Source organism: Pelodiscus sinensis, chromosome 7 (genome assembly GCF_052426305.1).
Source record: "Pelodiscus sinensis isolate ZL-2025 chromosome 7, ASM5242630v1, whole genome shotgun sequence".
Classification (NCBI taxonomy): domain Eukaryota; kingdom Metazoa; phylum Chordata; order Testudines; family Trionychidae; genus Pelodiscus; species Pelodiscus sinensis.
The window spans coordinates 16,102,268-16,129,989 of record NC_143058.1 but is presented as its reverse complement, the minus strand read 5'-3'; the positions used below and the strand labels follow the sequence as shown (position 1 = coordinate 16,129,989).

The following is a 27,722-nucleotide window of genomic DNA, read 5'->3' as shown; positions in this document are numbered from 1 at the left end:
AAATCAAATGGGAGAACTCACTGTGTGTGGTAGAACTCAGAGTGAGGAAGAGTAGGAGAATCTAGCTCAAAGTACATATGCACACTTTGTGCAAATGTGTTGTAGGGAAACAATTAAAAGAGAGCACAGTCCATTTAAACCACTGAAAAAATCCCAGCTAACAAAGTGATGTCATTATGCTTCTTGAAGTAAATAAGGCCTTACATAATTTAATCAAGGCATACTGTGGAGAATTAAACATTACTTAGATTCCCTCCCCCTCCCCCACATATCTAGAGGACTTAGCCTTCTGATATACTGAGTTTTGTCAGTTTCCATGGAAGCTGAGGATACCCATAACCTCACAGATGAGTTATTTTGGCAGTATTTTGCCTGAAAACGGCACTAGCAAGAAATGAGTTCTAAATCACTCCTTTCCACTGAATATTACCTGGAGTACATTACAGAATTAGTGAAGCCACACAACTGAAACATTTGGCAGATGGACATATATTGTACTTTGTTTTCTTGCATTCTGCTAGGCCATGCATTGATCTCCATGACAATATTTCACTTTGAGGAACCTTGGGAAGACTAAGATGTACCTTGACAGACAGTAAAGGACATTGCTAAAACCTAGGACAATATGTTGAAGTTTCAGATCATAGTTGATAAGGATTTTTTATTGTTGATTCTTTGCCGAATAATAGATTGTTATTCCAATGTGTTTTGACTGGGGCTATTTGTCTTAAAGTTACTTTTTCACTTGGATTCTTTGTAATGTTAGTTTTTCAGGTATATACAAAAAGCAGAGGAATTCCTCCCCCGTGCCACTGTTGAACACCTTCAGACGAAAGACTATGTTCAGTTTACAAATTGATGGTAGACTGAAGGGCTGTTTTTGAGATGAAATTTGTAATATTCAGTAGCTGTTACATGTAGAATCCACAAGCTGTTACTCAGTGCACAGTGGTGGGAGAAAAAAATAAACACAGTATTCAGAGGAGGCATATGCTATCTATCTTATCTAGAAGTTCATTTTCACAGTTCCTAAATCAACATTGCCAGATGATATGGGGAACATTTTCTGACTTATTTCAGCAGATATGTCCAATGTTATTTATTTGCCATAGACCAGTGAGCCTTCACAAGCATGCATACCATACTGGGACATCTACATTTTCCGTTTCCACTGCAATGTCCTCATAATGGTTTTTCCAAAAAATGTAGTAATATTGCTGACTAATGCCAGGCCACCATCCTTTATTAATTTTCCAGTAGTGAATAAGAGATAATACTTTAACTTTTAAAACATAGTGAGGATGATTACATTGCTTGTTCCTCTCTGATACATCTTCAAGAGGCTTTATCTGCTTTCCCATACATTCATTGCCCTCATTCCTTCTTGTTCTCACTATGCTCCTCCTCCTTTTCTTTAGTATACTTTACAACTTTCATCAGATACTAATGAACTTCACTTCTGTTCAATCAGTTAGAATTATAGCCTGCGTTAGCTGAGGTGACATGTTTGAAAGGTTAACCAAGATGTAATCTTTGAGCATGTTTTTATAGTCCCCACCATATTTCCTAGAAGGCAGGGAAGGAATTATGGGATGCAGGTTTGGGGATGCAGAAGTGAAAAGGAAAATCAGATATTTTAGAATTAAATCTTACAAAGGAAATGAAACACAATTTTCACAAAGAAAACTATGACTATACAGGATCTGATTCTATGTTCTGCCTGTGCTGAACTTAATGCAAGACTAGTAGGAGGGGACAGACAGAGCTAAGCTATCACTTAACCTATAAATCCGTCTCTGTGCCAATCAATCTTCAGAATAAATAAGCTCAACCTCAGAGTATAATGCTATCTCACTTTGACTCCAAGAAGGGAGAAATGTCTCACCTATGCCGACTTTTCCCCGACCACTCCCCATAACAAAGGAAGGGTAGGCCAGAGCCACTGCATCATCTGTAGACAATCAGAAGATTTCCCAATATCAATGAAATATTAAAGAGGCTGGTTAAACCTAGGCCTCCACAGCAGTACAAACAGTTGGAGCATGTGTCATAACCATGATGGCTGACCAGCAGAGTGGTGGGTAAGGGGTTAACCTAGCCAGGTATTTGGTCAGACAATAACAATGCAGGTAGGGATTTCAAACTGGGACAAAGGAATTTTTAACTTTTCTCTCCTTTGTCTGAGTCAGAGAGTTTCTCCAGGTACTAAGGGAGGCGAAAGACACTTCTCTCCTCAAGAACAAACTTCTTATATGTGTAAGTAGTGCAAAGTCTAGATAACCCATCAGGTTTTATTGTTTTCTGGTTTGGGAATGTGGAGGTGTTTGAGCTATTCAAAGTGTATTTTTTCTTTTCTCTTTAAAAGTGTTTTCCTTTTGTACTTAAAGTCCTGAGCCCAGGGGGTCCCCCTGAGTATCTAGATTAATACCACTCCCTAGAGAAAGCCCACTGACTGCTACACTTACCTACATGCCTCTAGCTTCCATCCAGGACACACGATACGATCCATCATCTATAGTCAAGCCCTTAGATACAACTGCATCTGCTCTAATCCCACTGACAGAGACCAGAAACTTCAAGATCTCTACCAAGCATTTGTAAATCTCAATTACCCACCGGGGGAATAAAAAAACAAATTGAAAGAGCCAATTGAATACCCAGAAACCATCTACTTCAAGATAAGCCCAAGAAAACCAAAAATAGAACACCACTTGTCATCACCTATAGCCCCCAACTTAAACTCCTCCAACGCAACTTAAACTCCTCCAACGCATTATCAGTAACCTACAATCTATACTGGAACAGGATACTACACTCTGAGAGGCTCTGGGGGACAGACCCATAGTCTCGTAGGGTATGTCTACACTACCACCCTAGTTCGAACTAGGGTGGTTAATGTAGGCGACCGGAGTTGCAAATGAAGCCCGGGATTTGAATTTCCCGGGCTTCATTTGCATATTGCCGGGCGCCGCCATTTTTAAATGTCTGCTAGTTCAGACTCCGTGCCCGCGGCTACACACGGCACGAACTAGGTAGTTCGGATTAGGCTTCCTGTTCCGAACTACCGTTACTCCTCGTGGACCAAGCATGTCCACGTATTTACTCTGGTGACACCATCACTGGATATATGATCAAGAACACACATTCCTGTTCATCCAGAAATATAATTTATGCCATCAAGTACCAACAGTGTCCTTCTGCTATGTATATTAGACAGAATTCTCAGACACTTCACCAAAGAATTAATGCCCACTAATCAGACATCAGACATCTTCACAAGGAAAAAACAGTTGGTTTTCATTTCAACCTACCTGGACATAGTTTTAACAACCTTACTACGTGCATCTTACTTCAAAGAGACTTTAACACCAGATTACAGAGGGAAACTTCAGAACTTTCATTCATACATAAATTTGACACTTTACAAATGGGCCTTAACAAAGATGATAATTACCTTAACCATTATAAAGATAGCTTCCCCACTTATCATCCCTGATTAGCCATTCATTGACTCATAAATAGCTATTCCCTCCCTCTCCCTCACCCCACCTTCTGTACTAAATCTGATTTATCAGTTTAATAATGCGTTCACTTTTTTCATTGTATTCCTTTAGTATATACAGTCATGCCAATTCTGTTCCAGCATATGATCTGAGGAAGTGGGTCTGGCCCACGAAAGCTCATCACTTTTTAAACCATCTTGTTAGTCTTTAAAGTGCTACATAGTTCTTCCTTTTGTTTTAGATTAATTGGTGGCTCTTTTCCATCTAGTCACTATGCTTGCAATGGTAGTATTGTTTCGCTTCTGTTTTTTTATGAACCTGGTATTGGTTCATTTCTGTGTCCTGGAAAATCTGTCTGTTGGTATCTGCATGCCTCTGACTATCACAAACTGCAGCTTAGTTTCTCTTTTCTTTTTCAAGCTCTTTGGGGAAAAAGAGCTTGTGGTAACCCTGAGGTTTTAGGGAGGAGGTTTTCCAAATGATTGCTTCCCTGGGTTTTTTGGAATACTCGGGGGGTGGCAGCAGTTTTTATTCTCCAAAGTCCGGGTATTAGGATTTTGGGGGAGTTTTTGTACTAAAGCCTGGAGACATAAGATTTCAGGTGCTTTTTGTGGGTACCCACTTCTGCATTTATTGTGCCAGAGTGGGGAACAGCCTTGACAGCATGTCTACCAATATAACTCATATTATAGCAATGAGATTTAGAAAGTGAAATCACCTGCACCTCCAAATAATTTAAGTGTAGTTAGTGATTTTTTGAGTGTGTATGGCTCCTGCAACTAGTGCGAACAACCAGTCATCTTATTTGTTATTTATCAATAGTGGTTGATGAAAGATTCAAGCAAAATGACAAGATTTTACTTGAATAACATAAGAACTAGGCGGTCACCAAATGAAATTAACAGGCAGCAGGTTTAAAACAAACAAAGGGAAGTCTTTCTGTACTCAGCACACAGTCAACCTGTGGAACTCCTTACCAGAGGTGGTTGTGAAGTCCTGGACCTTAACAGGGTTTAATTATGCTGAAGGGGAATAACAAGTTGTGTTCTTCAGGAGTCCGTTTAGGACCGGTTCTGTTTAATGTCTTCATCAATTATTTAGATATTGGCATAGAGAGTATGATTATTAAGCTTGCAGATAATACCAAGCTGGGAGGGGTAGCAACTGCTTTAGAGGATAGGGTCATAATTCAAAATGATCTGGAAAAACTGGAGAAATAGTCTGAGGTAAATAGGATGATGTTTATTTAATATGGACAAATGCAAAGTGCTCCACTTAGGAAGGAATAATCAGTTTCACACATACAGAATGAGAAGCGACTGTCTAGGAAGGAGTACTGCAGAAAGGGATTTAGGGGTCATAGTGGACCACAGGCTAAATATGAATCAACACTGTGACACTGTTGCAAAAAAAGCAAACATGATTCTGGGATGCATTAACAGGAGTGTTGTGGGCAAGACACAAGAAATCATAAGCCTAAATTGAAGTATTGTGTCCAGTTCTGGGCACCACATTTCAGGAAAGATGTGGCAAAATTGGAGAAGGTCCAGAGAAGAGCCACAAGAATGAAAAAGTTCTAGAGAACATGAGCTATGCGGGAAGACTGAAAGAATTGGGCTTGTTTAGTTTGGAAAGGAAAAGACTGAGAGGGGACATTATAGCGGTTTTCAAGTATCTAAAAGGGTGTCAAAAAAGGAGAGAGAAAAATTGTTCTCCTTGGTCTCTGATAATAGGACAAGAAGCAATGGGCTTAAACTGCAGCAAGGGAAGTTTAGGTTAGACATTAGGAAAAACTACCTAACTGTCAGATTGTTTAAACACCGGAATAAATTGCCTAGGGAGGTTGCAGAATCTCCATGTCTGGAGATATTCAAGAACAGGTTAGACAGACATCTATCAGGGATAGTCTAGACCATGCTTGGTCCTGCCATGAGGGCAGGGAACTGGATTCGATGACCTCTCAAGGTCCATTCAAATTCTAGTGTTCTATGATTCTGGGGTTCAAGAAACAACTAGATAAATTCATGGAGGTTAGGCCCATCAATACTTATTAGCCAATACGGATAGAAATGGTGTCTCTAGCCTCTGTTTGTCAGGGGCTGGAAATGGATGACAGTAGAGGGATAACTTGATGATTACCTGTTTCTGTTTACTCTCTCTGGGGTCTCTGACATTGGCCACTATAAGACAGGATATTGGGCTAGATGGACCTTTCTTCTGACCCAGTATGACCGTTCTTATGTTCTTACGTAAAATTGATTTGTAGATAACGTAATGTCAGTGTCATAACATTGTAAGAATCATTCTGGAGACATGGATACTTTCAACAGAAGACTAATAATTATTTAGATTGATATTTTTAAGTATTAAAAAGGGGAGGGAATTAAATGGAAAATAAAATATAATTCACTTTGTGTGTAATAATAGTTTGATAAACTGAAAAATGACATGACATTCAAATTTCTTCCTCAAACATACAGTACTATACTTAACAGTTTGTTACTTATTGAGAAAATATACATTGCTGTTGTAAATTAAATAAAATATGCTTAACATAAAGGTTACATAATTAAAATCTGTAAATTCCTTTCATGTATTCTAAAGTGTTACTCATGCCTATTTATATAACTAATGTTTTTCAATGCTCTCTTTCCTTTCTTTTGTTTAGTTTTCATAAAAACAGTGCTTGTTTGTTAAAAATTCCTCAGCTCTTATTCCATATTATCCTACTGGTGTTACAGACCCTCCAGACATTAAAACTGGTAGATTGCTTATTTTCTGTGGGATTATTCATAGAGTCTGGATGTTTGTCCTAAGGTTGGCAACTCCGCAGGGTTGCCAACTCTCTAGGATTGCCCTGATGTTTAATTAAATATTATGTTATGTGAGAAAACCTCTAGGAATATTTTAAACCAAAATTGATAACCCTCATTTGTCCAGGTCAAGAAAGATGACAGAACTAGGCCCGAAATGGCAACAGTTCCATTTCTATACAGTTATCCTTAATAATGAAGAATATGGTGAAAATATGGAACAGTTTGTACATTTGCTTCCAAATAGAATGTCTTTAAAGCTTTCCATGAAGTACCAGTTTATATTATTTACTCATAATGTAGCTGCATCCAGAATCCCAAGAAAGTAAGAAGGAAAGGCTGAAATTGTTAAGGGTTTGAACAATTTTTCTGGGTTTTAATTTTTCACTAATGCTTGATAAATAGCCTTAACTGTCGTATGTTGATGTCAGGGAAAGAGATTTTTGTAGTTTTCTTGGGGAAAGAGAAGGGCCCTAATATTTAATTGCTTAATTATTTGAGTGGAGATAGGAACCTGTTTCCATAAGAGGAACAGTGACTCTTTTGGATTCTTTAATAAATTCTCTGTTGGATTTGAAGATGCCCAGGAAAAACAAAGTTTGAAAGTATTGTACTCGCAATGAGAGCAATCTCTCTGTTAATTCATTTGGGGTAATACCTGTTAGGGATTTGAGTACTTCCTAAGACAAATCATTTTTAATAATATTCCTCTTTTATTTTTAAAATTCAGTATGCTGAGAGGCATAACAATATCCCAGTTGTGTTAGCACATTACGTTTTGAGGGCGATGTCTCCCTTAATGATACTCACATTTTCAGGTGGACCTTTCTCTCATGTTCCCTTTGGATCAGCATCATTTTATTATGATTAGATTTAGTGATTATACAACACTTTCCATCTGCAGATCTCAAAGCACTTCACAAGCGTGGGTAGATCTCATTATTTCTATTTCACAGTATGGGAAAGAGTTACTAAAAAGTTAAGTCACTCTCTACAGTTTATGAATTGAAATCCACCAACTCCCCACAGGAGTTTTAAATCGGGTGGCCCTGATTTAGCCTTGCAGAGAGCACAGTTGACATCTACTTCAGTTCCTAAAATTGTAAACTAGTATTGTTATTTCACACCTGTCAAATGTTAATTGTGAAGCAGGAGGAGTTCATGGCTGAGTTTCCTACTAACATGTTTTCCTGTTAATTTTCATTGCAATATAAACCCAAGTTGTTCATTCATTGTCAACTGCATGCAAGTATCTTAGGGTATGTCTACACTACAGCGCTAATTCGAACTAAGCTAATTTGAATTAGCGCAGCTAAACTTAAAAACTAGTTCTAATTAGCGTTTTGCTAATTCAAACTAGCATGTCCACACAGAGTGGACCCTGAACAGAGGTTAAGGATGGCCGGAAGCAGTGCAGGCAAGGCAGCAGATGAGGACTTAGAGCGTGGAGCTGCTGTCTCAGGCTAGCCAAGGGCTGTGCTTAAAGGGACCCGACCCCCACCCCGGACAGACAGTTCTCACGGTTCCCCACTTGCAAAGCAATCCTGGCTTGGAGTGCCCTGAGGGCCCACACGCGGAACATCACAGCACTCGGCCATCACCCCGGCTGCACTTGGCACAGGCTGCCATCCGGGGGGAGGGGGCAATCGGGGGGCTACAGGAGAGCTTCCACTCCGAGAAGCCCGCAGAGCCAGCCCAGTCCTCCCCATCGGGGCCGCATATCCCATTTCTCCCTCACCTCCTTCCACTTACCCTTCCCTAGCCCCCCTTCCTGATGTACAAAATAAAGAAAACGTGTGTTCAAAAATAGAATCTCTCTTTATTGGACAAAACTGGGGGAGACTGGGAAAAAGAGGTGGGTGAGGGGAAGAGAGAGGCTGGGAGAGGGGAGGGCAACTAGAATGATCAGGGATTTGGAACAGGTCCCATATGAAGAGAGGCTAAAGAGACTGGGACTTTTCAGCTTAGAGAAGAGGAAACGGAGGGGGGATATGATAGAGGTCTATAAAAGCACGAGTGGGGTGGAGAGGGTGCATAAAGAAAAGTTCTCCATTAGTTCCCATAATAGAAGGACTAGAGGACACCAAAGGAAAGGAATGGGTAACAGGCTTCAAACTAGTAACAGAAAGTTGTTCTTCACAAAGCAAAGAGTCAACCTGTGGAACTCCTTGCTGCAGGAGGCTGTGAAGGCTAGAACTAGAACAGAGTTTAAAGAGAAGTTGGATCAAGTCATAGAGGTTGGGTCCATGGAGTGGTATTAGTCAGGGAGTAGAAATGGTGTCCCTGCCCAAAGTTTGTGGAAGGCTGGAGATGGATGGCACGAGACAAACGGCTTGGTCACTGTCTTTGGTCCATCCCCTCCAGGGTACCTAGGGTTGGCTGCTGTTGGCAGACAGGCTACTGGACTAGATGGACCTTTGGTCTGACCCAGTACGGCCATTCTAAGCTCAGGGCTCAGGGTCGGGGGTCTCAGTGGACCACCCTGATTTTCATGCAAACCTGCTCCTGGGTGGCCAGGCTGGCAGCTATCCTGCCTGAGACGGCCACTTTCCTGTGCCTAGTGCGGAGTTCGTGGACGAGGTCCACGTTGTCTGCACTAGACCAGGCGGGTGCCCGCCTCTTGCGGTCCTGGGCAGGCTCCCGGGAGCCGCCAGCCTGGTCCCGGGAAGAGGCGGAGGGCTGGGGGGCATCGAGTGGCTGGCTCATGGCGTGCCAGGTGCAGGGTCTGCTGGCTGGGTGCTGGCAGGCTTGCACCTGGCACGGGCACCGTAGCCAGCCCGTGCCCCTTTAAGGGCTCCAGGGCCAGGAGGGGGGCATACGAGTTTCCCTGGTGGTGCCCAGAGTGGCCACCAGGGAAAGCTGGGGAGGGTTAGCCTCCCACTAGTTCGAATTAAGGAGCTACACAGCCCTTAATTCGAACTAGGCTTAGTCCTCGTGCAATGAGGTTTACGTAGTTCGAACTAAGCGCTCCGCTAGTTCGAATTAAGTTCGAACTAGCGGAGCGCTAGTGTAGCGCCTATGAAAGTTAATTCGAACTAACATCCAACTTTGTAGTGTAGACATACCCTTAGTGGTATAGACTATATACACGTTATTAGTGTTTCAACCATCTTCTTGGGCTTGGTTTCATTTGTTTATCTAGTTACTTAAGTGTAGTGTGTCTTTTTTCAGGTAGGCAAAACCCTTTGTGTTTCTTTCTCACTGTCTAGCTGAGGATTTTTTTTTCTTATGAGGTTTAACAGATTGTAGTTAACCAATGCATAGTAACATGATATAATCCTCAGATATATCAGTGTAGCTACGTAGAGGTTTACCAACCAGTTTTCTTATTTTGCAGTAGGTCCTTTTTTTTTAATAGTATGTTTGCAGTCTGGGTATGCAGTTAAAAAACTTTTGTTGAATCTCATTATGTAATGCTATTCCTCTCTAATCCCGTAATCTTCCTGTAAACCTTCTTAATTTTCAACCCTCCAGTATTCTTTGTTGCAAAACACAAAATTTCTCTCTTTAGGAATTAGTTAATTTAGCCTAAATTAATACTTTTGTAGGAGTATTATTCAGTAGTTGTTTGTTCTCCATGCTTTTATTTCATTCCCAACTAAATAAGCTGTGTGTGACCATCTATGATGCGCTACTCTGTGGCTGTCCTTTGATACATATATATAGCCCACTAAAAGTTAAAGAATTCATAGAGAAGGTCCAGAAATAAGCCTTGTATTGACTATAAATTGATGTAAATTTGCAAGAAAATCATGTTTTTCTTCTTGGTACCTATTGTTTCATAGAGAAGGGAAATATTTTGCAGTTGGGAAAGGTTTGCCCAATTTTTTTACAGATTCAATGGCTGATAAAATTAACTAACCATACCATACATTTAGAATAGTGGAGCATACCCTGAACACTTGTCCTTCATACTGCATTCAAAACATATATCGAACATATTAATTTTGATTAATACTGACACAAATTTTAAAGTAGGTAAAAAGAAAACAAATGTATGGACATATCAGAAGACCATAAATATTGGAAATACAATATATTCTTCATACATAGGCCCACTACTTATAGCTCTCTTTCTCTACCATCTTTCTTGTTACAGGTTTTTCATTATTCTTATACAGCTTCATATGTGATTTATAACATACATACAAGGTAAGATTTTTTTTCAATGCAATATGATTAAGTTTCAATATATAAAAAAATGCAGTGATGTTAATGTGTGCAAGTAAAAATGTTTACATTTTTTTCAAGGGAAGTTTGGGAGTTAAACCCTCCAGAAGTAGAGGATTCAGTTTTACAGTATGCGGCATGGGGCGTACAAGGAGAGCAACTGGTAAGAACAGTCATTTAAAATGCTATGTTTAAAATAGCATTGTAATATATTGTGTTAACACTCTCGTCCAGACAGACTATTGACCAAAAAAAAAGAAAAAAGAAAAAAGAAAGAAACCAAAACCCCATACCATAAAGAGAAGTTTCTGTTATTAGAGATTTATTCAGTTTTAGGATTTCAAAGTCTGCAAGGTCTTGTCTTATTATTGGTTTCTTGTCTTATTATTGGTTTTGGCCCTGATTCATATATATATGTTTCCTATTCAGCCAATCTCTTAAATATGTGCATATGGGTGAACTTAAGTATGTTTTTAAAGGTAAAGTAACTTACTTAAATAATTTGTTTAATCACAGTCTTTTTGCCAGGCACTATGAGAGAACTGGAGTTGCAGATGGAAACAAAAATTTCAGGTGCAAAATTTGTGAAAATCTTGGGTAAATATAACACGTTTGGCATCCAGAATGGATCTCACAAACAAGATGAAAAATGTGTTGGTTTCAGTTTCTGTGTGAAAATTATTGTAAATGTCAGTTGAAATCCGTAATAACAACAAAACTTTGCACTTCTGTATTTCCTTTCATCGAAGAATCTTAATGAGTTTTATAAATAAGTATTAAATTTACAAAATCCCATGAAGTAAGCAAAGAAATAAAACCCCGATTCAAAAAATAGCATTGATGTTTATATTTTTGGGTCTCTTATGTGACTGGCTGCATAAAGGTGGAAAGTTTAAGGGGATTACGGAAAACTTAATTCTCAGAATGGAGAAATCACACAGTCCTAGTCTCTCAATTATCCAAAAGTCTTGAGCCTGCAGCCCTTCAGTGAGAATTCTACATGCAGGGTCGTTATAAGTTGCCCACTTGGTGAGAATAACCTGTTGTTTGTGTCATTAATCAATATGGTGGGAATGGAGACTGTGCCTCTGGTTGGGATCCATTGCATTAAGCACAGCGGGGTGCGACGCCAACAGTAATTACATTCATCTGGAACATGCTTGGCATTCTTTAATAATTAACCACACTAATTCATCATTAACCATTGCATAGTGACAAGACTGACGATAACAAATACATAAATTATTTACTAAGCACGGCACTATGCACATGCTTGGCAGGGAGGTAATGTGTGTCTAAAACTTGCAAGGAATTAAGATTGTGGGGCTTTTTTAAGTGCAATGCAAAGGAGATTTCCAGAGCTGCACTGTACAGAAGGTTAATGTGTTAAAGCACAACCAAAAAACCTGTAGATGACAACAACTATAAATCAATGTTGTGTGTTATTAAAATATATCAAAAAGAGAGTGGCACATTTAAAAATTGAGAGTTGAAAAGAAACAACACAAAATATATTTTGCTTAGCTTGTCGCTGAAAAAAGGACCAACATTTTCAAACATGGCTCCCAAATAGGCTTCTTTGGGAGCCATATGAGTTTCTGCACCTCTGAGAATTAGGCCACTTATGTAAGTGCCTAAACATAGTTTTAGATGCCTAACTTTAATCACCCAAGTTTGAAAATATTGGCCATATTTTATAATGCAATAAAGATTACATTAACCACCTCAGATAATGTCCATTACAAAGTGAATGTGCTTTCTAAATGTCTTCAGTACTGTGGCCTTTATGCTACCATATGGTCTGCAGAATTAGAAGAGAAGAAAAACATCCTGTATGCTGCCCAAATTGCACCAAGTATTATTTCCCAGCTGCAAAGCCACATTAGCAAAACATTTCAATGCTTTTCAACAAGAAAGAAATTAGTTTTGCAGCTAGGCATGCTGGGAGAAGGCACAAAAATGGTGCATACCCAAAAAAGAAAAGGCGATGCCATAACTGTCCCATACCTACCTGCTCCCCAGGCATCCCTAGACAATATAAAAAGGAGGAGGAGCATGTGTGCATAAACTGTTGTTGCTGCTGTGAGCAGTAAGAGCTTCCTCTTTAGTGGAGGAAGGTGGACCCAGATAATTTAGTAGAGCAAATTATAGGGGAGTCTGTCCTATTAAAGCCATGTGGTACATGGTGATTCCAGTTATTAGCATTTTTCTTTGTGCCAGCATCAGGGGCACTGTATCAGTGGGCTGCCAGACCAAAGATGTCATGAAAAGCAGGTACCAGAAATAACAGATAAACAGAGTACAGCCAAATATCTGCTTGTGATGCAGAGCTGCTGCTATTAGTAGTAGCCACACAAAATGTGTTTGTATTCACATAACCAATTAATGCAAATGGTGGAGACTCGGGTTGCCAAATATGCCATTGATAAGGCATCCCAGTGTCTCTCTATATATTAAAAGATCCACCTGCTCTACATACTAATTCATACTGAATAAAAGAATGCATATGAAAAACCCCACATCATGATGACTCATTGCCCCCCCATAGCCATGCAGAATCACTATAGCTGCAAATTACCCACTATCAACAGGGATACACACTGAAAAATGGTGAGGAACAATGTTACAAACATATGTAGACCAAAAATCACACACAAGACCCAGCAGTCTACACAAACCTGCATCCATTGAACAGGAGCTAGACTAGTAGGGAGGTGTTTATGGCCTTCAATTCTAAGAGGTTCATCATCCATCCAGATGCAATACACAACATGCATTAATGCATGTCCATGATCAGCCAGGTAGCATGCAAGAACAACAATAGGCGTGTGCTTACCACAAACCTGTGCTTGACTGTGAGTAAGCCAAAGAATCAGGGTTAAATCAAAGTGAAATGTGGGAGTTAGATGATCCAAGAGTATCTGTTCTGTATGAACTGGCCATGAGGTATGTTAACATGTTGCTGTTCTTTTTGTTATTTAACTACCAGCAATGCACTTGGTTCTGTACAAGATAAAAATAACATAAGCCGTGTAAGAATCTAAAGTTTCAGTCAGCAAGGGAATGGAAGTCAGTAGAGGCTTCAAATAGGGAAGAAACATTGTCCAACCGAGGAATTGTATACTAGGCTAGGAATAGCTTATTGTACTAAAGAATGTGGCCACAGTGAATTCATACTTTCAGTACCACCCCACGACCTTGTGAAAATAATACAGGGAGGCTCAGATAGTGATGTTTACTATTTCTAGGATTGCTTAAGGGATTAGCATGCCACATGCTGCTAGTGCAGAATGCCAAGGTTAGGTTTTTATCAGCAGTGAGATAATTGGATCAACTTGCCATTGTTTTGAAGTTGCTGCAGTGGCTGCTTCTTTAGTTGTGAGTTATTTCAGTTTCTTGTTATTTACCTAGAGTACATTATTTTATACAGACAAGGGTAAGAGCTCAGAGGAACAGCTCTTGTTTAAGTTGTGACAGTTTTGTGGTAAACTTGAAAAAGTTTGCAAACAATTAGGGGGAAGTAAACTTTTATCTGATAAATTAATGTGCATTAATATCATATAGCCATTCACTTGGTCTAGCTGCTTTATTTAAGACAGAAGGCAGCACAGGAAATAGTCTATGCAACTGGGTGAATTCAGGACTGGTTGCTTTGCTGGATTCTGCCTTCTCACATGACTCCTGAGTCTTGCTCTCTTGTCTTATTTCTGCTTTCCTGACCCATTCTTGGTTCTTGCCAAGGATCCCTGCTCCTGGTCTTCAACATCAATCTCTTATTCTGGCTCTGACACTTGCTTCAACACCTGACACATGCTCCAAGCCTCAGTCATGACATAGGGTCTACGCATACCAGTTACTGAGCAACATCTTAATGTGCTTTAGAAATAACACTGTAGTGCACATTACTGATCCATGTAGACAAGCCTACATCCCTTTCACAATTCAGCCTATGGCTTCTAGAGTATTATCAGTTCTATCTGAATGGTATAACCTTTTTTCTGCCATGCCTCTGTAGATTTGGACTGTTCTTCCAATTAGTTATTACATTGGTTTCCTCTTAGCTCCCTCTTGGATGCATTTGGAAATTGTTTAATTTAACAGCTATTTGATAGAGTCTAATATATTTTATCTATATACAAATATGTAGATATCTAACACATTTTATCCAAAGCACACAAAAGCATCTTTTTGCGTTGGATTCCGGAGTCAGCTTATTTTTTGTGACTTTTTTTTTCTGTATTGGTAAATATATGCTAGATTTTTCTTTGGGCTTATTATAGATATTTATGCTATTGATTACATTGATAAGGTCATTATTCTCATGATAGTAAGTGGTTTTGAAGAGATCTTGAGTTATATATTCAGAAAAGATCATAAAAATAAAGGTACATTTAACTATGAACACATAAACAAATATATACATTAAAATACCAGAAATAAAGAAAATAGTTTGGTATTCAGAAAGTAAAAGTGACTGTTTTGAAGAAACTTAATAATTTTCTATCAGAAAGGATGCTCTTAGCAAAATCCAGATTATCAAATGCTATGATTGGAGAGGAGCTGTTGTTTTGCTTAAAGGTAATTCAAGTCATCAGTAATAAAAAATCCATTATCTTGTGTGAAGAGAGAACAATTTCTTGCCTGTATAGTAATTCTGTATTCAGCTTTGTCTCTTTGAATATTTAGAAAATATTCTAAATATTAGAAAACTGAAAAAAATTGCCCTCTCAATCATCAAGATGTAAGAGGGTTCCCAATGTGAATAGGCCCAATATGCCTGAGATTTTACTTTAAAAACAAAACCCAAACAGCTCATTCTATTTTCATGGACCTTTCTAGCACTTTCAAAGCCAACTGCCTCTCTGCTCTGTTCACCTGGGTTTGTCCTTGATGTAATGCATGCAAGTTTATTTTTTCTTCCTGCCTGACAGTGATTTGCATCTATCTGCTGCCATGGTACAAAACTCGTAGGTCTGTCAATTATTCTTTGTGTCATTGTATTAATGTGAGAGATTCTTTATAATTTCCTTTCTCCACAGGATTTGAGCTCTCACTGTGACTGCTAAAAGCATTTTTTCTACACAATACAAAGCACCATTTCAGTCAAGTCTACTGAAATTGTATCTATTTTCAGTTATGATCCTGAAGCCTGTTCCTGACTTTACCAATGAGAAGTCAGGGGGACTGTTCATATACTTACAGTTAACTATGTTCTTACTTGTTGCTGATTTGGTGTTCTGATTGTTGAAATCTTAAATTACTCTAACAAATAATCCAAGGTTCAAAGTACACTTAACATACAATTTGGAAAACTCATCTTTTGGTAAAGATTTGCTTAAGAATTTTATTTAATCATAATTAGTATTTATAGAGTCTTAACAAACCCTATTGGCAAAAATGCTTCAGGTGTGGGAAGGAAGAGAGACCCTTTCAAAGTTAATGATTCAAGTGGGGGCTTATTCATTCATACGCCAACTTATTTTGGAAAAAAATCCTGCTGTGAAGAGTAGGAGTTGGTTTTTAAATGGGTTCTAAAAAGGCAGAACGGCAGCAGGGGACCTGCCGCGAGCCAGGACTCAGCAGTCCCATCTCCCCCTTCTGCCCACTGCCACTCAGCCTTTTGAATGTAGGAGGAGCCTGGTAGTTCTTACTGCATTTAAAAAGCAGAGACTCAGCAGTCTGGGACCTGACCCCAAACATACAGAGAAAAAATTGTAAAAAGTCACTGGCCAAAGCTCCCAGACATCATCTTATGAAAAGGTCAGTGACTTTTTGCCATTTTTTCTCTGTAAGTTTGGGTAGTCGATTTCTAAACAGGCTTATGTTCGAGTATATATGGCAATTAATGGTAATGAAGTAAGCTGCTAAATAAATGTGCTATTTTAATTCTTATTTTTCAGAGTCTTTTGCTTTTCATGCAAATAATAACTTAGAATCACATGCTGAAATATTAAAGCTCTTTTTCATCCTCCCTTTGAAATCGTGATCCTAATGAAGCAAGTGACAGTAAGAGTGAGAGGAGGACAAAGTGTGTTTTTGAATTTATGCTAAAAACCAAACATTTAATATTTTTAATTTAATGTTTTAATATGATGCCAGCATCTTTGTAAATTAAATTATATGGAGAGCACTCAGCGGTATAGCCCCTGACTCACATTGCTGTGAACTTTGGCTACGTCTAGACTACAAAGAAAAGTTGGAAAAAGATGCATAAATTATTAACCTCAATTTGTGTATCTTTTTCCACTTGTTTTTCAGAAGAGGTTTTTCCAAAATTTGGCCCATCTATATGGGGCCATATTTCAGAAAAACCTCCTCTTTGAGAACATCCCTTATTCCTCATAAAATGAGGAATACAGGGATGACAAAAGAATGCATCCGCCTTTTCAGAAACTGTTTCAAAAAAGCAGACACGTTTCTTGGACATGGCAGAGCTTTTCCGGAATACCTCTGACTTCAGTAGGAAACTCATATGAGTAGAGAAATACTTTCATGATAGAGGTTGCCCAAATGAACCGTTAATGAATTTGGCGCATGTTCTAGCAGGTGGTGAGCCAGCTACCACTGAGACCAATGAGAAATGAGTTGAAAATGTTTTTTTCTCTGACATGAAAAAATTCAATTCTTCATTGAAAAACAAACATTTTCAGCAAAACATCGAAAGCTTTTGGTTCTCAACAAAAACGTTTTCAGTGTTCTACAAAAAAATAAACATTTTCAGTTTTTGGCTAGAAAATATAGGAAGTTGAGGATTTCAGTATTTCTACAAAGTCAGAATTTTCTGTAGAAAGCAAACCCTTACTTTCAAGACAATCCATTTAATCAAAAACCCAATTTTGCATCAAATAAAATGTTTCATCAGAAATTTTTTGACCGGGTAAAGAAATGAAGTTGTCCATCATTTAGGTTATGTGTGCACAGCAGCATTATTTTGGAATAACATCAGTAATTCCGAAATAACATAGTTCGTGTCTACACTACAAGCATGGTATTGAAATAATGTTAAGCTGGAGGACTTGTTACTCCGACTCCTGTAACCCTCAATGTACGAGGAGTAAAGAAAGTCGGAGGAAGAGTGCTCTTCGAGAAATTTCCTTCTGTGTGCCAAAAGCCGAAATAAACTATTTCAACTTAAACTATGCAATTGAAGTAGCTCACGTTTTGTAGCTTATTTCAGCTTTAGCCTTGCTGTGTAGACGTGCCCTTAGTCTGCTAGAACATGATTTTGCCAAATAACTTGCTGCAGTATCAGCTGTAGCTTTGCTGCTTGTCAGAGGCCCAGCCTATCTCTGAAACCCTCCACAAGGAAGAGTGATACAGTTTAAGATAGTTAATTCACAGAGTAACTAGGAGTCAGTTAATTAGGCAGGAGGGCACCTAGGCATGATGAAAGTATACAAGTTAGAGGATACTCCTGAGAAAAAGCAGGTCTAGAGCAGGGAAGTGCCCAGGGACCTTGAGTCAAACAGAAACTGTGCTCCTAGTATAAGAATTCTTGGTGACGTAGAAGGCAAGCTTATAGGTAAGCAGCCTGGAAGAAGTGCTTCAGGAAGGGAAGGAGATTCTAACAGGAGAGGAAAAGTCATGGTGAACAGACAATCCAGAAGAGCTAGTATTTGGAGCTACTTTTAAAAGATCTCTATGATGAATAGCCACAAAGAGGTAGTTGTGTTAGTCTGATCTTGGTCAAACAAAGAAGCAGTCATGTAGCAATTCAAAGACTAACAAAATAGTTTAGTAGGTGATGAGCTTTCATGGGGCAGATCCACAAAAGCTCATCACCTAATAAACTGTTTTGTTAGTCTTTAAAGTGCTACGTGACTGCTTTTTTGTTTTTCCGTGATGAAGTGAGAGTGAGCAGATAAAGCACCTGGACAGAATTATATCTTGCACTCAAGACAGGTAAATTTCCTCAACTGGGAAGTTTAGATAGGAAGGTGCTCTGTATGTCTGTGTAACATTTTTCTTATAAATATGAGACCTTTGGGGAGGGTGACTTTTAACACTCAAAACTGCTGTGCTGTTTATACTCTGAGTGGAGGGCATAGTGGTGAGACTTAACTGCAGTGCTATCCCTGACCAGAGGAGTGTGGTAGGGTAAACTCCCTTAACTTCACACTGTTGAATTTAGTTTCCACAGCAGCACTGGTTTTGTGTGGCAAGAGTAAACATCGGTACTACAGTATTTTCTTTGATACAGCACAGATATAAAGGCCTTCCATAAAGACTAGCAATCTTCCTACACTGCTGATGAGAACACTTCAGTTTTATATTACAATACAGTCATGGTATAAATAAAATGTTGGTTGCTTTCCGAACAAAACTATTGACTTTGCACTGTTCCTCAAAAGGAAAATTCAAAGGATAAATTTTACTTCTGATGTTCTGCTGAGTTCATTTCCATTGACAGTGATTAATTTCTTCTGTCTGCTTAGCTTAAAAATAGAGGAAGAGGAGGAAAGAGATGTGTTCTAGATGTATTTGCTGTAATGTAAATGGTATTCCATATTAAAGGAAGCTTTCTGCATTTGGGAAACAGGGCTGGAGAGACTGACACTAGAAAGGCAGAAGGTTGTAAGTTGGATGAGAGGCCTTTAATTCCCTTACAACAAAGGGAATTTGTTGTAGACAGTCAAGACAGGTAGACAGTTTGATACACAGTGACCTGTTATATCAGTAAACTGCTTAATGATCTCACATTCAAACTAGTGTATCTGGGCAGTAAATATGCCTGGGTATGTTTAGGTATTTCAGATTTTACACTCAGGGGGTATGTCTACACTACCCCGCTAGTTCGAACTAGCGGGGTAATGTATGCATACCGAACTTGCTAATGAAGCCCGGGATTTGAATTTCCCGGGCTTCATTAGCATAAAGCCGGTGCCGCCATTTTTAAAAGCCGGCTAGTGCGAACCCAGTGCCGCGCGGCTACACGCGGCACGGGCTAGATAGTTCGAACTACGTAGCCATTCCGAACTATCTGTACTCCTCGTTCCAGTTCGTAGTGTAGCCGCGCGGCACGGGGTTCGCACTAGCCAGCTTTTAAAAATGGCGGCGCCGGCTTTATGCTAATGAAGCCCGGGAAAATCAAATCCCGGGCTTCATTAGCAAGTTCGGTATGCATACATTACCCCGCTAGTTCGAACTAGCGGGGTAGTGTAGACATACCCCCTGAGTGTAAAATCTGAAATACAATACATGAGCTGGGATTTGGAAAGTTACTCATAGCCAGTTCTCTGAGTAACAACCATGCTCCTGAGCTGCATCAGAAAGGCAGTGTTAATACTGAGAACATTGTGTACTGTACATGCAGCAAGACATTATTTTTTCATGCATTGTTTTCCAGATGTTATTAGAAAAGGCCTGGAAGATGTATCATGATAAAGTCGAGAATGAAAAGGGGATGATAAAAAAAAATCTCTTTTCTTTCCCTATTTCCTTACTCTATTATCTCTTTGGTTTAGTGTTTGACTTGCATGTTAACTCAATACTGTATATACATACACAAATGTTGCAATCTAAGCCAAATAGTTATATCTGCCTATATATTTGAAAACTAATTCCAAATGATATGGCCTTCTAAATCATGTGAAATAGTGATAGAAATGTAGCCGTGTTAGTATGGGGTAGCTGAAGCAAAATGCAGGACAATGTAGCACTTCCACTATTTGATCTGAGGAAGTGGGTCTGGCCCACGAAAGCTCATCATCTAATAAACCATCTTGTTAGTCTTTAAAGTGCTACATTGTCCTGCATTTTAAATCATGTGAGATACTTTTGTAATTAGAAAAACTAATCTGTAGATGCCATGGGATTACTGTTTATGACTTTGTGTCTTGCAGCCAACATGGGACAAAGAATGGAAATGTCCATCTTAATCAACCTGCACATAAAATTGAACACATATTGTATTACTCAGTATATCTGAATATTTAGGGGGTTCCTCCCTATTAACCATATTAAATGCAAGTTCAGTAGTTTGACAGTTTGTAGGATGTATTATAGACATGTAAGAACTAAATCAGAAAAGCTGAAGTACAAAATGAAGTTACCACTAGCAAGAGATGTAAAAGGCAATCAGAAGAGGTTTTCCAAGTACATTAGAATTAAGACAAAGGAAAGTATAGGTCCTCTATTTAGCTGGGAAAGAGATCTAATAATGGATGACATCAGGAAGACTCTGTTTAATACCTATTTTGTTTCAGTCTTCACGAAAAGTTAATTTCTGTACAGGTAATTAAAATAATATTAATAACAGGGAAGGAACACAAGACAGAATAGGGCAAAAAGAGATTAAAGAATATTTAATGTGTTCAAGTCAGTAGGGTCTGATGGAATTAATCCTGGGGTTCTTAAGGAATTAGCTGAAGTGATCTCAGACCCCTTAGCAATTATTTTCAAGAACTCATGAAAGATATGTGAGAGCCCAGAGGACTGGAAGAAGCAAACAGGATACCTATTTGAACAAAGGTGAATTGAGAGTACCATGGTAATTACAGACCAGTCAGCGTAACCTTTGTACCTAGAAAGATAATAGAAGAAAAGATTAATCAGTTGTAAGTTTTAAGTACCAATAGGAAAGTAAGATTATAAGGAATGGCCATCATGAATTTGTCAAGCACAAATCAGACCAAATCGACCTCACTTCCTTCCTTGATAGGGTCACTGGCCAGTAGGGGTGACCCACAAGATGTGATAGCTTGATTTTAATAAAGCTTTTGATGCACTTACATGTTGCAAACTAGGGAAGTGTGGTCTTGCTGAAATTGTTTTGTGCATAACTGCTTAAAAGACCACAGAGTGTAATTATCAATGGTTTGTCAAAGTGGGAGGACATATTCTAGTAGGATTGGCAGAGGTCAGTCTTGGGTCCAGTACCATTTTCAATAATGACTTGAATAAAGGAGTGGAGCACCTGACTATAAATTTTTCAGTTGACTCCTAGCTCAGGGGACAAGCAGCTGCTAGAGTCTTGCAGGACAGGATTAGAATTCAAAATTAATCTGACTGACTGGAGAATTGGTCTCAAATCACATTTACTGAATATCTAATCTTAAGTGAAAAGTACTACACTTAAGAAGGAAAAGTCACAGGACAAATACAAAACTGGGAATAACTGGTTAGTTAGTAATATTGCTGAAAAGGCTCTGGGGGTTGTAGTGGATCACAAATTGAATAGGAATCAACAATGTAAAGTAGTTGTAAAGAAGTCTAACATCTTTCTGGGGTGTGCTAACAAGAATGTCCTATGTAATACAGGAGAGGAAACTGTTCCACTCTACTAAGCAGTGGTGTGGCCTCAGTTAAAGTACTGTGTCCAGTTCTGGGCACCACACTTTTGGATAGATGTGGACAAATTGGAGAAAGTCCAGAGGAGAATAACAAAAAAAGATAAAATAAGAAAACCTGGCCTATGGGTAAAGATTTTTTTTTAAACTGTGTGTTTTGTGTTGAGAAAAGAAGATTGTGAGGTTATAACTTTTCAAATATGTGAATGGCTGTTATAAAAATATAGAAGACACAGTAATTCGATCTGAAAGGGCGCTCCCATCGATGCTGGTACTCTTGCTCCTCTTGAGGAGCAGGGGAAGTCAAGGGGAGCCTGTGTTCCTATCAACCTCCCACTGTGTGGACTGTGGCAAAACTCAATTTAAGATCCCTTGACCACAGCTTCATTATTGACGTCGTTGGAATTGCGTCTCTTAACTCGACTTTCTCCTTTAGTGTAGACCAGGCCAAGGGCAGTGGTTAAATCTCCATCACTGGAGATTTTTAAAAGCAGATTAGGCACACAGGTATCTGGTATGGTCTAGGTTTATTTAAACCTGTCTCATCTCAGGAGACTGGACCCTTAGAGCTCCCTACCAGCCTTATATTTCCATGATTTCAGAAGGAAGCAACTATGAAGAGGGTAATGCTTCAGAAATTGAACACTGAGTAATAATTTCCACTCATGAAACAATAATGTACAGTGAGAGAGATCAAAATCCAATTCAACCTTTTGCTGCAAAGTTGGAAAATGCCTTCCCTTTTCCCCATCTCCATATACCTTTTAACCTTAGAAGGTGTGTTATATTGGGGACTGTGCTTTCAAATAAGCCTCTACAATACTGTCAATTTTGCGTATCTGTGTGCACAACTGTTCAATCCATGCACCTGATGTACCCAAGCAAATGGGAAAAAACAAAAGCTTCATGTGCCAAGTGTTTTGTGTAGGTTTTCAGAGGCTTATTTGAACAGATGTCTCTTTGATTCCTAGGCTTTAGAACTCATTCAAATTTCAGTTGTATCTGTGGCTAAACAATAAGACCTGGGTATTCTCCACCCAGAAAAAATTCAAGGTGGTATTGCTCTAAAAATCAGTCAAAGCAGATATTTTAAAGCTTGACAGGTGTAGTGCTTTGGCAGTTCAGGCTCTAAAACCAGATATGCCTTCTAACAAAACCAATCAAGTGTAATGACTGAAGTCTCCTTCAGAGAGTGAGTCCTTTCAATAGTATTGGTCTATATATAGCTCAGTAAGAGGCAAACTAGGGAAGTAAAACCACAAATTCTGCAGAAGGAAGCAAGCCACACGTATGTGCTATGGTCCTCAAAGATGCTGGTCATGCCATCAATACATTCAAGAACTGTATCACTGTAATGCCAATTTGAAGAGCAAACACTGGATGCTGGATTCTGCTGATAGATGCATCAGGATCTTTCCTCTCCATACTGCAAAAGGGCAGCTCTAAAGCCCTGTTAATTCACCAAACTGTATCTTCAGCTAGACAGATCCCCGACACAGAATCCTAGCTTCCATCTTGTCTGCATTCATGTTGTCTTAGGGTGTGTCTAGACTACCTAGTTTTGTCAACAAAAGTGGACTTTTGTCGACAAAACTATACCAGCGTCTACACTACCACTGAGTTCTGTTGACATAACGTTGACAGAACTCAGCAGTTTTGTCGACGCTGGTATACTTCATTTTTCGAGGCGTGACACCTTCTGTCAACAGAACTCTGTCGACAGAAGGTGTTATTGCCTGTAACATTGCGTCCAGACTACGGAGTTCTGTCGACAAAGCAGCTTGCTTTGTCGACAGAACTCAATGTGTCTGGACGCTCTTTGTCGACGGAAGTTTTGTCGACAGTATCTGTCGACAAAACTTCCGTCGACAAAATGCGGTAGTCTAGACGTACCCTAAGTGTCTGATATTTGGTTACATTCTGTCAAAGAAGATGGAGAATCTTCTCCTCCACTAATCCTGTGACAGTTTGTCCCTGATATCTCACCAGATTTTCTGTTTGGCATAGATGAGTGTTTTACAGAAAAGCCTTATAAGGGCTACAGATATTCTATTTTATGGCAGAGAAAAAGAACTAATTATTTTTCCACAAACCAGATGTGTAAAGATTCTCTGATGCATTCATATCTAACAGTCTAACTTCTTCCCTGCTGCTTCACCGCTCACAAGCCATCTGTTAACCATTGCAACCAGTCAGGAGGAGGGGTGTGGGTGTTGTGTATATGGCAGAGCATTCAGTGTTGTGAATAAATTTGTTAGCAACTCAACACCAGAGTGGCCCAGTGGCTGAGTGTTACAATCCCTCAAAGAAATCTGTCACTGTGTGAGGTCCATCAGACTTCAAGTAAATTTCTGCAAAAGAGGCCTGCCACACCTCTATGTGAAAAAATAGACCCAGGCATCAAACTGATATTCTAGCTATGAGAATAGTTTATTTTTGTTATGCTCTGTGTGATTTCAAAGACTGAAGGAACCTGTGTTTGTATGTGTCTGAAACCACATGAGATAATCCCAGATGTTGTATACTACCTATTTATGGTAGCATCGATACAGACCTATAATGGGTATTGAGCAGCTGTGGTGTGATTAATGTTCATTATTTCATACAGGAGATTGTAAACTAATTAAATATCTATTGAGATTTAATATCATGTAGATAATTTGCAGTTCTTTAAAAAATTACAATGCTTGCACATGACTTGTTCTAATATATCAGCATGTTATCTGAGCCCCTGTACTTTAAGTGACAGAAAAAAACACAATGCTTTGTAACACTTGAAAAATAAGTGTTTTCAGACCCACATTTCAAACTAAGCAGTAGCTTTTTCAATTAATTCCCCGTGCCCTTCAAAAACAAAAAACAAAAAAACAAAAAACGTGTCATTTGTCTTCCCTTGTGAAAATTCCTTTGGTTAATCACAATGTTTAGCAAATTAGTTCCATTGAAGAAAGAATATACTAACTGCTGGTTGCCAGTATTAGCAGTATTACAATTTGTTTTCTGTATCATTCAGCATATGTCAGGTGCTTTCCGTACATATAAGAACATGAGAGTAGATTCTCACCTGCAGCCTAACTCAATGTAGGGAGCTGGCCATGGCCTTCAAATTCAGCACTGCCGAACCCATCATAAGTTAAGGTGACTCTATACAGCACCATTATTTCACGATAACAAGCGTGATTTCAAAATAAGTTAGTCCGCTTCTACACAACAGACAGTTATTTCTCGTAACCCTCATTGTATGAGAAGTAAGGGAAGTTGGAGGAAGAGTGCTCTATTTTGAATTAAGTGCTGTGTAGACAGCACCAAAACTTGAAATAAGCTATTTCAAAATAAACTAAGCAATTGACGTAGCTCACTTTGCGTAGCTTTTTTTGAGTTAAGCCCTGCTGTATAGACACGCCCTTAGAGATGCTGGCAAACTGTATTAGTTCAGGTAAAATGGTAAGCTAAGCTCCACTTCTGCAAAAGCCCAGCCCACACACTCCCACCATGCTTTTTACCTTCCCTGATATGCCTCTTATGCCAGAGCCGGGGGTAAGTGGAGGATGGGTCAATGCCACTGCATTAGGTTTGCCTTCACAAAGAGAATTCGCCACCAGCAGCTGCCAACATGGCCATGTTACACTGCCTGAGAGGTGCAGAGCAGCCATATCAGACCAGAGAATGCAGCTTATGAAGTGAGCTCACTTTACTCTGGGAAGAGCCCAACCATTTCAAAGGGGCTTCTTTCAGTATACAAGTCAGTCTGAGCACATATAGCCTCTACTGGTCATTTGCCTTGCCATTAGAAAAGCAGATTTCCAAAACTGTACAAGACATGACCAAATGTGGTTCCTTAACAGTGGCACGGAAGCATTCTTAAGAGTAAGGATACTGAAATCCAGCCCCCTTACCTCTGTCCATACCTTGCCTGCTGAGGCCAGGAGCAGAGCCCTCTGGTGTGTGGGGCTGCAGCCTGGACAAGCCCCAGCTGGGAGCCTGGGGATGCTGCAACACTCCCTGTACCCACGGTTCCCGTGCCTGTGTTCTTCGGTGTGACTGTACGCATACCATGAGAGGGCTTGTTTTCTTTAGAATTGAATGTCTTTGGAATTGAAGCAAATTCTAAAACCTTGGAAGTTGCTATAAAATACAATTGTCATCCTCCAGACCCCAATCTAGTAAAGCAATTAAGCACATTCTTAAGTGCTTTACTGGATTAGGGCCTGGGAGCCAAAAATTTATTTAAATCAAAGATTTTAGTCACTGGAAAAATTCCAATTAACTTTGCTAGACTAGGAGGCCCTAAGCAATCAGGGACTGTATGCTTAGTAATGTAGAATACTGTTTAGGTTGCATATTTTAATTACTACCGTTCAGAATTAAAATTGAGAAATCCAAAGTATATGTTTTGACATTAATGTTGCCATGCAGGTTAGGAGAACAAGCTCTATTGGATAGATTGGATCCCCAGATTTTGCTAGGTGCACTAGAAGGAGATTTGATTGTAAATACATCATCAAGCATGCACCTGGCCTGGTTTAATAGCTGTCAGATTAAGCAGCTATTTAGCGGGGCTATCTTGGCATAACTCAAGGGAATTAAGAAGGAGAAGCATACTTATTAGAATCCATAGGCTAGTGGTAAGTGAAGAAAGCTAGGTAGAGACATTCTGCTATTCTAAATGAATTCTCCTAACAGAATATTGGGGCTAAATCCCACGTTGCAAAAGGACAATTGACAAGGACAGCAGACTGTAAGCATATGTCATAATTCAAGGCAATATAAGCAGTGGATCCACTGTTTAGAAACAAACATGTGTCCGTTAGTAGAACCGTGGATATCCGCGTCACAGCAGCAAATAATTGCATCTGCAGATGTGGATATCCGTAGGCCATTTTCATGGATAGCGGTGCAGATGTGGATACCTGTGCAGGGCTCTCTTTCTGCCTTTCCCTAGCCACTGGGCTGTGGGGGTGCAGTTATGCCAAACAGGTGCCCTACTACAGACACAGTAGGGACACAACAGGTTCCCATCCCTCCCTGCACAAAGGGCTCAATGCCAGCCATGCCCAGGTCCCCCCACCTGGTGAGCACTGGCCTGCAGAAGCCGCGGCCCCAGGTCCGGCTTGGAGAGATGCTGCTTGCCATGCACAGCTGTTCCTGCACTGCCAGCTAGTGCAGCTGGAACCGTGCACGTGGGAGGCAGCAGATATTCAGGATAGTATAAGCTGCTCTACTCTAAGGGGAAAGGGCCCAGCTCTGCGGGGCTGTTGCTCTGGGCATGGGCACTTGCCCTGGGCTTTCCCAGGGTCGGTGGGCACCAAGCCCATTCCTGGGGTTCAGCAGAGTGAGTAGTTTGGCACCAGCACCGGTGGCCAGCAACCAGTAGCAAGGACTTGGTGGGAGGTCAGAATCAGGGCTGTCCAGCACCCGCTTGCTTCACCGCTTCCTACCTAGCAGCTTGGGCCTCTTGTGTCCCTACCATGGCGCAGCTTGGCTGCACTTCTGGCTTACTGGTTCCTGTGAATCAGGGCCCACCCCCTGGCATGATGCAACATTCAATCCCTTCTCCCTCCCCCTTCTCCAGACCCTACTGCCCTTCACCCCCAGTCCCCTACTCCCATGCTGCCTCTTCCCTGCAAGACCCTGACCTCCCCCTCTCCCGTGCTCATCCTGTGCTCCCTCCCTCACCCCTCCTTATGTGATGATTAAGATCTTCAGTGTCCTCATCACATTTCACTTGGGTTTCCAGGTAGTGGCTTAATACTGGATTACATTAGGAAGACTGTGTTGTAGCTTCTGGGTAGCCAGTAAGTTATCATAGAGGCTGTTTTGTTCTGGCTTGGTAAATTTAAGTATTGGAATTACCACAAGCTTTGGGAATTGGCTCTCCCTTTGTTTGCAGTTCACCATAATTAAGTGACCTCAGCTGGCTCCTCTGGGACCTGGACACAGATGGTTTT

The 27,722-nt window shown here is 39.9% G+C and overlaps 1 protein-coding gene across 2 annotated transcripts in view; it reads left to right on the top strand.

Annotated features, from left to right (window-relative positions):
• Positions 1-27,722, top strand: part of DPP10 (dipeptidyl peptidase like 10) — a 468,324-nt gene that overhangs the window by 355,902 nt on the left and 84,700 nt on the right. For both annotated transcript variants that reach the window (XM_075933252.2, XM_075933251.2), the window contains 2 exons: positions 10,416-10,468; positions 10,568-10,649. In XM_075933252.2, the coding sequence (XP_075789367.1) occupies positions 10,416-10,468; positions 10,568-10,649 (135 nt within the window). The remainder of the gene's footprint in view (positions 1-10,415; positions 10,469-10,567; positions 10,650-27,722) is intronic.